The 12,599-nt window shown below is 38.8% G+C and overlaps 1 protein-coding gene and 1 long non-coding RNA gene across 18 annotated transcripts in view; one reads left to right on the top strand and one right to left on the bottom strand.

The window, feature by feature from the left end:
• The window catches only part of FOXP1 (forkhead box P1), a 601,095-nt gene that overhangs the window by 23,606 nt on the left and 564,890 nt on the right, over window positions 1-12,599 (bottom strand). For all 17 annotated transcript variants that reach the window (XM_072128406.1, XM_072128404.1, XM_072128405.1 and 14 more), the window contains 2 exons: window positions 12,084-12,171; window positions 5,816-5,899 (listed from right to left, as the gene is read on the bottom strand). In XM_072128406.1, the coding sequence (XP_071984507.1) occupies window positions 5,816-5,899; window positions 12,084-12,171 (172 nt within the window). The remainder of the gene's footprint in view (window positions 1-5,815; window positions 5,900-12,083; window positions 12,172-12,599) is intronic.
• LOC140104749 (uncharacterized) overlaps window positions 1-12,599 on the top strand; it is a 102,089-nt gene that overhangs the window by 67,714 nt on the left and 21,776 nt on the right. The window lies entirely within an intron of this gene.

Below are 12,599 nucleotides of genomic sequence, written 5' to 3'. Positions count from 1 at the left end.
GCTGTAGGCAACTGGCATTCAAAGGGTAACACCCGCAATCGGTGCCAGAAGTTATCTTGTGTGTCACTAGTGGGGTTGATCATTTGGGTTCTAAACCTTCCCTAGTTGTACTATAAATCCACTCTCTGTGCATTGACGTCCCGAGCAGCCTATTTTAGCCTCGTGTTTCTGCAGAACTGATAATCAGAAGAGTTAGAGCATCATGTTGGGAGGAGAGAGCTACTTCCTCAACCTTGAGACAAGGGGTGTGTCTGACTACCTTATACTTCCTGTAGTCAGTTTAAAATAAATCGCTGCTGTAGGTACCGATTTATATATTAGTTTAGACCTCCTCATTATGTGGTTTTCTTAACGGATCCACTCTTTTTTTCTCAGATCACTTTGAACAAAAATATCGAAGTGTGCCAAGGTAAGAGTTGGGACTAAGGGTCAGGTGTATGAAGCAATCTAACAAGAAAAATAACCCCATGTCTTATAATAAAAGCTGCATATGACTATTCCAGGAGGGGACAAGGAAGAAGTAAAAGTATAGTAAGGGGCCATCGGTCACATGGCAGGGTGGCCTGTAGTGGTATCTACTTTGATAGCTATAGGTTTATATGGTAGACAAAGGAAAATTAGACCTTATTCATTACTGGGGACAAGTACATTAATTTTGCGTTTAGTAGTAGGGGGCTCTTTTTTTGCACTACATATTGGGAGGGGATGTAGAAGTTATGTGAAGGCTAGGATGAAGGAGGTAACCAAAATTCCCAGGGAAAACCCATGTAAAAACGGGGATGACATGCAAACTCCACAGTTGTTGGGATTTGAATAGAGATGAGGTGTACATTCTGGCCAATCATAGCCATGGCTAGTTGGAAGCGGCGTCAAATTGCTGGTTTGGCTGTTTGCCAGCCAATATGGCATCCTGACCAGTTCGCGTGGCCAACCCTGAACATTAAGTCTGATCATCTCTAGTTTTGAATCTAGAACCTTTGCAATGCAATGTAAAAGTGCTAATTTTGTTAACAATCCCCCCCCCCCCAACACACAAACAAAATAGTTTCCCATATTTATGAGCTTGGTTCATTGACTCCTATTTTTGTATCTATTTTTTATATTTTTTTATAGTCTCGGTCTTCAATTTGTGAATGATATTTCAATATAACAAATACTTTACTCTCTTTTCCTGTTGGCTACAATATGATGAATGAGTCATCAGTAATTTTCATAAACAGGCAGTGATGTAAACCCCTAATCAAAATGGATTTCCATTAACCGGCCCGCTTAGTCCACATAATTGTATCTTTTTTGTTTTTCCTAAATGTATTACATGAGAAGACTAGCCAGAGATCATGAGGACGTGCTTAAATCTTTACTTAAATAAAAGAGGAGTTTTAACCCTTTATAGGGGTGTAGCAACACCGGAACACACCACCCCTACCAACAAAATGTGCCAGCCCGGTGCTCTCTTGGATGCTCCAGGGCACAGATTTCTGCTATTAGCCGCGCCAGTCTGGGTAGGGTCAGAATTGATGATTTAATTGCCCTGAATTTCTGGGCTTTAATCACTAAAGACTGGAGACTGGATAGATGGGCAGTTATAGGCAGCCTATTAAAGGGACATCTCATGTCATTTGAGGCCACTGGAAAAAAAAAATAAAAAAATGGTATTTTTGCAAGAAACTGAAAAATTTTAAGCTGCTGATATTTCAAATATACATAGAAATTTTTTTAACTTTAGTATATCCAGGAGGTTAAAATAATTTTATTCTAAACAAAAATGATAGCAAATAAAATATATAAACCATATCATTTTTATAAATAAAAACTGCAGCTAATTACACACTCCTCCAAAAATAAAACAAACATAAAAAACTTGCTTACTTTACATAAAATAAATGAAAGTATTTATTCCTTTTTTTTTGTCCTATAATGGTTTTTCTAGCTGCACAATTATGAGAGAGAACCATAAAATTCAACTATTTAATGTTACATCATTATTGAACCAATGTTCCAGTGTAGTTTTATGGGACATTTAATTGCCTGCGCTTATTTCTATTTATCATATATTTTTGTTTCTTTTTTTTTTTTAGCAAAAAAAAAAAAAAAGAAGAAGAAATAAGCTTAATTGCTTTCTGCTTAGAGTGAAAAGAAATACAGTACACAGAATGGAATATTTAACCAAGCATTTGATTTGAAAATGTTATTTTAAATGTTTTAGGTCAAGTCTGAATTGGTGCACTGTCGGGAAAAACTTAATTACTGCTCAGCCATTAGAAAAAAATGATATTGCCTCTTTCATGGATGACAGTTGTGTGACGTTTGGGAATAGTGAAAAAAGCAATTATCCCCCCCCCCCCCCGATACAATATACAAAATGTTGTTGACAACTTTTCTAATTAAAATATAGTTCTGAGGTTTTTATAGACACTTGAAGTGTCTATAAAAACTGTTGAATTTCTCATAAATTTTTTGAAATGCAAAAATTGCTTCCCCCTCTAAAGAGGTTGACCAAACATGGCTGTTTCCTTCCAAAAACAGCTCCTCTCCTGTCTATGGGTAGTGTGTGGTATTGCAACTTATCCCCATTCACCTCTATACAACTGAGCTGCAATACCGGCACAAACCATGGTCGGGGGTGCCGCTGCTTCTCAGGTTGGGTGGACTATTTATTTTTCAGAGACTATTGCTTGAAAAGAATTTTTGCAGATTTTGTAACCTGCTGTGATTCTATACTCTACCTCTTATTTCATAAGGTGATGTGCACGAGCCCCATTGGGGCCACAAATATTCTCTATTGCACCATACCAGGTCGACAAAGTGTCTACGGTCTGTTATTTGGCCCAACAAGAACCTTATGTGCTTTAAGAACTTTGTGCTTTCTTTGTGAACCTTGTGTGCTGCCTTGTAAGAGGATGAACTGTTTATATACTGCCTGCAGTGTTATTTGGAGTAACATATAAAGTGGTTGACCCCTTAAGCGTGCCCGTTTCGTCTCGCAATATTTGGCCGTATAAATATCATGCTTGAGGACCTCTACTTAAAGCTTGAGTAAAGAAGCTACTGGGTGCCAATATACAATCTGTAAAGGGCTCTCTACCTACCGTTTACACATGAACCTCATGGTTGGCCATTCTTACATGATTGATTGCTATTTTGACTACGACAGGAATCAGGTTGCAACGATTACCTTTTAGACACCTTCCTCAAGATAAACAAAGATCTCAATTTCTCCTGACCTGGCCCATTCATGTACCTCATGCTTGGTCATTCATAGTCACTGGTTACCATGTGTAGGGTTGCAGTTCTTGCTTTCAAAGTTCGACCTATGGGGAGAATCTATTAAGGCATCCACTGGCACTCTGAAGCCTTAATCTACTAAGAGGCTCCGGCCCATTGGTACATCTGGAAGAGTTCTCTGCCACGTCACAACAGTTTAGACCAGGTCGGACCTGGCAAAGATTCTAGTTATAGTCTCCGACTTATATCCATGGAAGCCCCTCCTCCCCATGGGGCAGAAAAAATACAAAAAAGGTGGTTATTATATGGCTTGCCTACCAGAAAACGGAGAAGGTCTAGTAAATTCCTCCCATGCTGTTTAGTTGATAGATGCACCATAATTGAGTCGTCATCACACGACAACCCCTTTAAGCAAGTAAACTTTACATTCCTACAGTTAACTAAATTTTTAAGGATCACAATTCCACAACAATCATGCCACCATAAATTGACTGTACTGAAACTTAAAGAAAATTCAGCTAAACCAACCAATAAGAATATAACTAATAAAAAGCTTAAGTCAAACTAGATCATTTTTACACATTTTTTATATTCTCCTATCTAGAAATCCCCTTTCCACCGCTGAGCCTTTTTTTTTCATATCTGTCTCAACTTTTTCATAATTGAAATTTATCAGATCGGTATATAAAATATTCTATACAGCAATCTCAAAAGACCATACAAATCTCGCCGACAGCCACCAAACAATGCAGCACTCTACTCACCCTTATGAAAATGGAAAGGGAAAAAAAAACGCTCTCAACATAAAAAAAAGGTTCGGAGCTGATTGCCTGCGAGCGAAGACACTTTTCATATACAAATGTGATTTTTTTTTTCTCCTCCCCCCCCCCCCACTCTCCAAAGGGTGGTACAACCATAAATTTACATAGACTAATCCAAACAATCTGTGCATCTGACAATAGCAAACCTCACACAGGCAGTCTATTGTCGGTTTACATATCAGTGAGCTTTATGTTCACGTGTAACAACGTTCAAGCTGTCAAAGGTTCGCTTTGGACTCTAAATAAATGGTTATAAAAGCGCCGCACGGAAATATTAGACTTTCCTCAAAAGAAAGCCCGCTGTGTATGAATTCCAAAGCTATTCATTTTACAGTCAAAAAAAAAAATATGCATGCCCGTTTGCTTCTAATAAAGAGGCACTGTGTAAAGCAAGGAGGAAAGATAATGTTAACCTAACCAAAAAATGATAGAAAAAAAAGGTTAAATAAACAATAAGTGAGGAAAATAAGAGAATATTACAACTTCAATTACAAGTCATCCATAGGAGATTGAATTGGATTATTTTCCATGTAGTTTATTTAGGGTTTTCTAATTACCCTCGGGATATGCCGTAAATTGCCGGTAGGTATGACACCCACCTTTGGGATGCACATTGATATGGAAATAGGGTCCCAATTTTTATGAGCAGATTCAAAATGGCAGATCTTCCTGTAATGGAAGGGTATATAGCAGTGATGGCGAACCCTTTATAGAGATGAAGTGTCCAAACTACAACCAAGTCCCACTATTTTACCATCAAGTGATAAACATGACAATTTAAGCCGTAACCTTTTGCTCCCCGTTCATCCCCATTAAATTGTTTTGTCCCCCTGAGGACACCAATACAATTTAATGCACAAGGTTCTCTCTCTGTACAGGAAGAATCATGGGGCCAGCAAGGGGAAGATAATCTGGCCCCGTTTATACCTTCTTACGTTTCCTGCAGTTCCAATCAGTCAAGGATGTGTCACCTTAAAAAAAGCATTGAGAGCAGCATCTCAAGATGCCTGGAACTGAAGTTAGATTCGAGTCCTGTCTGGTGAACTCTGTCCTGGGGTGGCAGCCTGGGTGACCACTGAAAGGGCTCCGAATGCCACCTCTGGCACCCGTGCCATAGGTTCGCCATCACTGGTATATAAGAAGATGTGACAAAAGGAAGATGGTGTGTAAGCGAATGAGGTATGAATGAGGTAATGTTTTGACGTAAATCATGGTTATCGCCCAGCCACAAGATCTGACCATTGGAATCTCCACCAGCCTCCTGATGTATTTGGCGACCGGCTGCACTGCTGGCCATGCCCCATTCACATAGCGTGGAGGTGTCATAAAGGAGTGTGTATGTATGGCCACTCCACCAGTCACTTCAATAGGACTAATGAAGATTGGCCTTCCTAAAATGCTTCCCAAAGTCCAATATTGACTCGAGAACACCCCATGGGTCCCAGTAGTGGGACGTCTAGCAATCATACATTTATAGAAAACAAAGATGGATGTTTATTGGAAGATGCCTTCGCAATAGAGGTATCAACCAGACATCTGCATATTTGACTGGGGTTTTAGGGGTTACACTCGCAGCGGTTAGATCTAAAAGTTATATCTAAAGGTATATCAAAAATAGTCCCCTTCTTTTGTTTCATACTAAACATATAGTGCAATTGTCAATGATGAGTGCACCCGATTTTTCATATCTATCACTATAGCTATAGGGACATCACTAATAAGCCTGACATCTCCCCTCCCCCCCTTCACTCAAAAAGAAATATACTTACAGGTTGAGGGCTTGCTTTGGGTTCTGTTGACTTCACATGTAAGTGCGTCATCATGGCTTGCAGCCGTTCTTTGTCTTTGGAAAGCTGTGGAGTATATGATTAAGGGAATGAATAAAACATCTAGAACCTTTAAAATATTCTGCTCATCTGACTAATCATACATTATTCTATGTATTTTACTTTTTTCTTTCAAACTGAAGTAGTTACTAGCATCAAAAGAGGCACAATGAATTATTTAAATGATCAATACAGTGCCACCTAGTGTTCGAAATAAGTGGAAAAACTGAACTCTGTATCTATACTAATTTTAGCATATTTGTATTTAGTGTTCTAAATCATCACATCTATTTGGATTGAAATAGATGATTGGTGAAGATGGCGGAATACCAAAAATCTGCTACTGAATATGAGGAGGATTGGTCATTGATATAAAAGACAATTAAAAATACCCTGGAAAGTTAGTGGGGCTCATTTACTAAGGGTCCGAACGCCGCACTTTCGTCGGGTTTCCCGAATCTTTCCGATTTGCGCCGAATTGCCCCGGGATTTTGGCGCACGCGATCGGATTGTGGCGCATCGGCACCGGCTTTCACGTGACAGAAATCGTGGGGCGGGGCCGTCTGACAACCCAACGGATTTGGAAAAACCCCAGAATTTAAAAAGCGATTTGTGTCGCAAGATAAAGCACTTACATGCACTGGGAAGAAGGTGAACTCCGGCGGATCTCAGCGCAGCAGCGACACCTGCAGGAACTTGGACGCACGATCCTAGTGAATGCCGGCAGACCTGAATCTTCATCGGACAATACGCCACGGGATCACGACTGGACCGGGTAAGTAAATGAGCCCCAGTGTCTGCTACCACTCTAGTCAGTCCATAGGGCTGGAGAGCCCTATGGACCAGCGACTTGTGTACTGTACATGCTTGACTACAACTACACTAAAAATTCACCTGACTGCAACTGTATGAACACGCATTTCATTTGGGGGTATACCGCTCCTGTCCAGAACTATGCACCCCCCTGTTGTATAATCCTATTATAACCTAGTGTACAGTACTATAGGAGACCATGGACCACACAAGGGTTCTCTTTGCAACCATGGAAAAACGTAAATGCCTGTAGAAGCTTAAGGATAATTTTTTAAATGTATATATGAAATATTTTTTGCCTTGCTTTGTGGTTCACCCCAGAAGTAGAAGTAGATCTTTGAAGGTCTAATGACCAGCTAAACAGTTTACCCAGCAGTCATACAAGATGCCCCCATGCCGGTAATGGCGTAGCTGATCAACAAATTTTATATGTGCTACACTGGGTTTTCCAGAAATGTCGAAGACAACATTGAAATTATCCTGTAATGCACATAATTCATCTTCCGGGGGGATGATATGGAGTGTGCCACATCACCTGAAGCTTCAATTTAAACCTTATTAGTATGTGCCCCTAACAAGATACGGGAATGTAATCATTGCGGCGACCATTTTATTTGTATTCTTTGCCACAGAGTTGATTGAACGTTGCTCACACAAAATGACTTTTATAATGCTCAACCTAATGTCCTCCAGGCAGGACGCCTACGTTTACTCTTCTTCAATTACATAATACCGGTGCTTGCTCCAATCTGATATTCTGTTATACCGACACTACAGGCGATGCCTAAAGTTCATGGTATAGACAACAAGTTGTTCATAAAGGAACTTGAAGATCTAAACTAGCCAAACAATCAGTTTATACGGTAGAATCATCTGAAATCGATCAAGCCTTGGTGGACTACAAGATAATTTGAGGTCCCTAATATGAAAGGACCACACATGTCCATTATAATGTATATCATTAACCATGCTCCATAAATTCTTATTCTTCATTGAATAATACTAAAAAAATTATGGAACGTGGCAAGAACATGGGTTGATAGCCTTAAATTTGTTGGTTGTCTCTTAAAAGACCACCATGTTCAGAAAAGGCTACTTTTTTCAATCGAGCCACAACCAACCAGGTCATTGTAGAATAATATTGTGCAATACAGTGATAGCCAAAGCCACAAAGGGTCAATCTTTTTTTTCGCGTATAAGGGGTCATCCCACTTCACTTTATGATGTCCTTCTCTAGAATCAGTGAATATGTCCAGGAGATGTCAATTTCAGTCAACCCCTTTAACATAAACTGTCCCAATTCTAAAACAATCCACTGGGAGATGAACACGTTAGAGTTGGGTCCTCATTCTGTCTAGGTCTGAAGATATGGTGCATCAAATATCTACTACATTTGGGGTTGTATAGACTGGCTACATAGGAAGACCTCACCACACACTGTTGCCTAAACCCTTCTTCCTCATAATTGAAGTGTTTTTAGTGTGCCGATCCTGGTCGAAGTGTGCCGATCCTGGTCGATCCCCAAAATAATATTGTTTAACCAATTTAATTCTGAATTATAAAAATATTATAAAAAATTTGAGGTGGTTGGGGTTGTCAAAGCCCCCTGCCCACCTTTGTCTGTACAAACACCTGCAGTATAGCATAATGCACTATAAGCAGTTACCGACTCCGAGTTATATGTCCCATTGCTGAGCAAGTGGTCAGTTGTACATAAAAACGGTAAAGTTGCAACATATTTGCCACGTAGTAATAGTTTAGTGTTTAACATCTGTAATGTTGCTGAGCTTCGGAAATGGTGGACAGAAATATATATTTTTTTTTTTTTTCTGCAAGGCGTCAGCAAGAAAAGTTAATTGAACTTGTGCATGCAGAATCGCCTCAATAATAGACCTTCACAACTTCCATGGCGTGGAGCAGAGGACTGATACCTGATCACGATTCCGCTGCATACATTATTACATTGTACAACGATTCTGCATAAAATTAATCTAAGTGAAAGAATGCATGAACAATACATGAGGAAATTATGAGACATCATTATGCCTCGGGTCATCGTATACTACTCGCCTTAATGCAGCTGCTCTCCCTGCTCATCGCCATTAGCTAGCCATGACCATATAGATGATATATAGATCATATATTAGACAATAGGGTAAGACTAATTTGCTCGAAACAAAATAAAAATATTTGGTTGGTTCATTGTTAAGGTTTTAGAACTCCTAGAAAAACATGGCTGCTTTTTTCGAAAGTTACATTTGACCATGGAGCAAGAATAAGACGACTCGTTTTGGTGAATAAGATGGAGGTGCAATGCAAGACAACAGAGAAACAACCCTCTGCTCTCGGAAGGAACAGCATAGTCTAAACTCTTTGACGATGAAGCTCATTCAATTTAATATATCTATATGTAAACAGACAATGAGCCACAGGCTACAAAGCTATCTATGAGGGATCCTTTAGAACTAAACACGTCAATAGTAATATTCTTTATTCTTCGTACTTTGAGTGCTGCCTATGTTTTGGATTGTTTTTTATGACGCGGGACTATTGACTGGTCTTGTTACCATCTTGTTGGGTTACTTTTTTCACTATACTTCTCTGGATTTCTAACTAGAAGATATATTTGGATACCCCAGTAAATTAAAGTTCTATTTGCTTTTCGGTAAAGTTTTTACAGTAATGGGGTCTTAAAAAGCCATTTTTTTTTTATACAAACAGTAAAAAACTATTGCTGTTGTATATTTCCAGATAATCCCTTTAAGGGTGGTTCACAGAAATAATTACAGATGCATAAAGAAAAATGAGTATTAGAGATGCGTGCATCTAAACTTTAAGTTAGGGTTCGGGCGTGTCCCGCGCAACTCAGACATATTGTTGGATTGGCGGATGTGCAACCAATCTGGCAAATTGACAACCGTAGATATATGAATCACAGCTACGGCTAGTTGGCTACGGGTGTCAATTTGTCATATTGACTGCACAGCCACAAATCCGGTATTATAGATGGTTCACGCTGGATGCACCCAAACCCCAGACTTAGTTCGGGTCCACTCAATTCTAGTAAGCATGTATCCAGAACCTCCCATGGGAATCACAATCCACTTTGTCCAAAGTATTTTTGTAAACCCCATCGCTGTCCCCCTAAAACTCTCTGCTTTTGGATAGTAGGACAGTTTGGGCTACACAAAGATCTTTTGATATATGAAGGCTTTTTTCTGCCTGTAATGGCCAAGTATAACACATTGTCTTAACTATTCCGACATATATAATTTTATCTATAAAAAAATATTGTCAAAAAAATTAATAAAATTGAATTAAAATTTTATTCAAAGACCATTGGACGCCATAAAACTGTTATAAAAAAATTGTTGTTGCTTGACCAGAAATTCTTGTGAAATTAAAATATATATTATTTTTTTTAACTTTAAATAATTGGAAATGACCATTTATAACAATAATAAAAAAAATAGTAGTTGTAAAAATTTGTTGGCAAAAGGCGTTTGATGTATTCTTTCCACTCTAAAATATCAGCTGTAAATCTTAATAAAAAGTGCATAATTGCTTGGTGTGTGGTTGGTTTCCATTTATATGACCACATAGCCAACTTCCTCCTGTAATTGTTTCTGCAAGACTCGATAATTTACGCTTCACACTACGATACTGGGAAATAAATTAGGCCATACTGGGTTAATGAAGAGTACAGTGGGAGGGGAGTTAGAAAGAAAGGTCCAGATTCATGTAGGAGCCAAAATGACACAAGACAAATTGAGATAGGAATTAAAATGTTACGTAATTAAAAAGATATACGCTTTTTTACAGAGGGAGAGTAACAACAGAAAGTTTAAGTCTGTTTTTGCAGATATTTCTCGGTGACTATTTGAAGCTGCAAATGACTTTAAACTCTGTAAAATTCCAAATGTAATTATCTTCCCTATTTAGCCCAGGGCCCTCTATATATCTTCATACTGCCGCCTTGCATACAAAGCAGCCGTTTCATTCAGAGACAACTATGCAACACTGAGCGTAATCAGAGGTAGCAAAAGTCCATGAAATCATGGGGTTAATTTCGCCCTTTTTTTTTTATGCCAAGGATCGGTGGCAGCCAAGCTGGAACAAAACATAAAATCGACAAACTCCTATTGTTACAAATTGTTTGAAACGGGGAATTATTTTGAAAACATTTGCAGCACTGGCCGTTTCTCTCACTTTATGGCAGCTCTGAAGAGTGACCCTTACCTCATCTGTTTTTACTCACTGTGATCACCAAAATCAAACTAATAAGATGATAAAAGTGTGGCTACAAGACTTCAATAATGGGTAAAACTGGCCTGTGGGAACCCTAAATGACCCAGGGGAGACAAGTGTCATGATTGGCAATTGGGATTGTCCCCTTTCAAAGTTTGCATTAGGGTGCAAAACCATAATTTCTGGACACTATTTTAGAAATAGGTTAAATGAGGAACTTCCCAAAAATCTATATAGTCATATTTGTATGTTAATTAGGTTAATGGGTAGTATAGAGTCAATTTTTTTTTTTTTATAACTAATCACCAGTTGGGATGAGAAGACCTGTTCAGGCTCAAGTTCGGTCAGTCCTCGAGATGTGCTGGGGGCATGTCAAGAGTTAACCATGATCAGTGGCAGCACTGATTGCAGGTGTTCCCAGCAAGGGGGCAACTATGTGAGCCAAATCCTTACTTTTGACTGAAATTTGGGTTGGGAGACTTGAACCCGTAATGTTTGCCATGGATCCGAACATTGCAGTTCAGGTCCACACATCACGAAAGAAGAAATGGATCAATGTTTATGCCTTGGTGGCCATTGTCATTTAATGGGTTTTCTAAACCAAAAATATTGAAAACCTATCCTTATCCTAACGACAGGTCCTCAACAGGTCCTAAAGAACACATCTTATAGGAACAAAGGATCTGGAAGGTTGAGGTCCACCATACCCAGTTCTCATTTTTAACCCATATCAGTTGTCCAAGTCTTCGATTTTGACTAATATTAAGCTAATATCTAGGTCATAAAAAGAAATGCTCATTGTGTAGCGGGTTATTGAAAAAAAAATAATAATAATAATAATAATTAAAAGACAAGGCCATTCCCTGTAAATTGTAGACCATCTGGAGAGGAAGAGTCTAAACATCATTGGAATAAAACATGGTCTTCAATTATAAGGAGAATACATTCATTTAAGAACTGGTTATATTTTGATAAATTATTCCTTTAACATGCAAATGTAAGACAAATCTAATTTTCTTTATGCAAGACGACTCAAATTTTCACGTCCAGCATGACTGATAAAAAAAAAAAAAAAGACAAAATAAGAGTCTCCGACCCTGTACATTTAAATGAGAAAACAAGGAGGCACAAAGCGATGGCGGTGTTTTACCTGTAACTCTAATTGCTGTACAACTTGCATCTGAACTCGACATTGAGCCGTGCTCCTGTCATCCAATGCATGCTCGCTGTTGAGATGTCTGTAATGATAGAAGAGGAGATAATGAAGACCAGATATCCAACATTCTCCAAGTTCAACAATGATTTAGGGCTTGGTCTAAATGATGCCGTATGCTCATCGCATGGCATGTAAAAATAAAATTACGACGCAACAAAAATCAGCAAGTGTTCATGGGGTGTAGGCTCTCTGCATGGTACAGAACCGTTTTTGTACATGTGAATATTTTTGAGTGTTTAGATTGACCCAAGTACCATGTTCCTTGGAAAAATTGAGAGATTTAATCTACATTTGTATCCAGTTGAGGACATGAAAGGTATGTATGGCAACATAGGCTCAAAAATGCTCAACCAGGACATCACCGACAAACATTCAAGATGGTCAACAGAAATGGGGCCAAGTTGCCATATTAGACCTTGGACATGCTGTATTGGGACCATTTTAAGAAAT

The sequence above is a fragment of the Engystomops pustulosus genome, chromosome 10 (assembly GCF_040894005.1).
Source record: "Engystomops pustulosus chromosome 10, aEngPut4.maternal, whole genome shotgun sequence".
Classification (NCBI taxonomy): Eukaryota; Metazoa; Chordata; class Amphibia; order Anura; family Leptodactylidae; genus Engystomops; species Engystomops pustulosus.
This window is presented reverse-complemented; position numbering and strand designations above follow the sequence as displayed.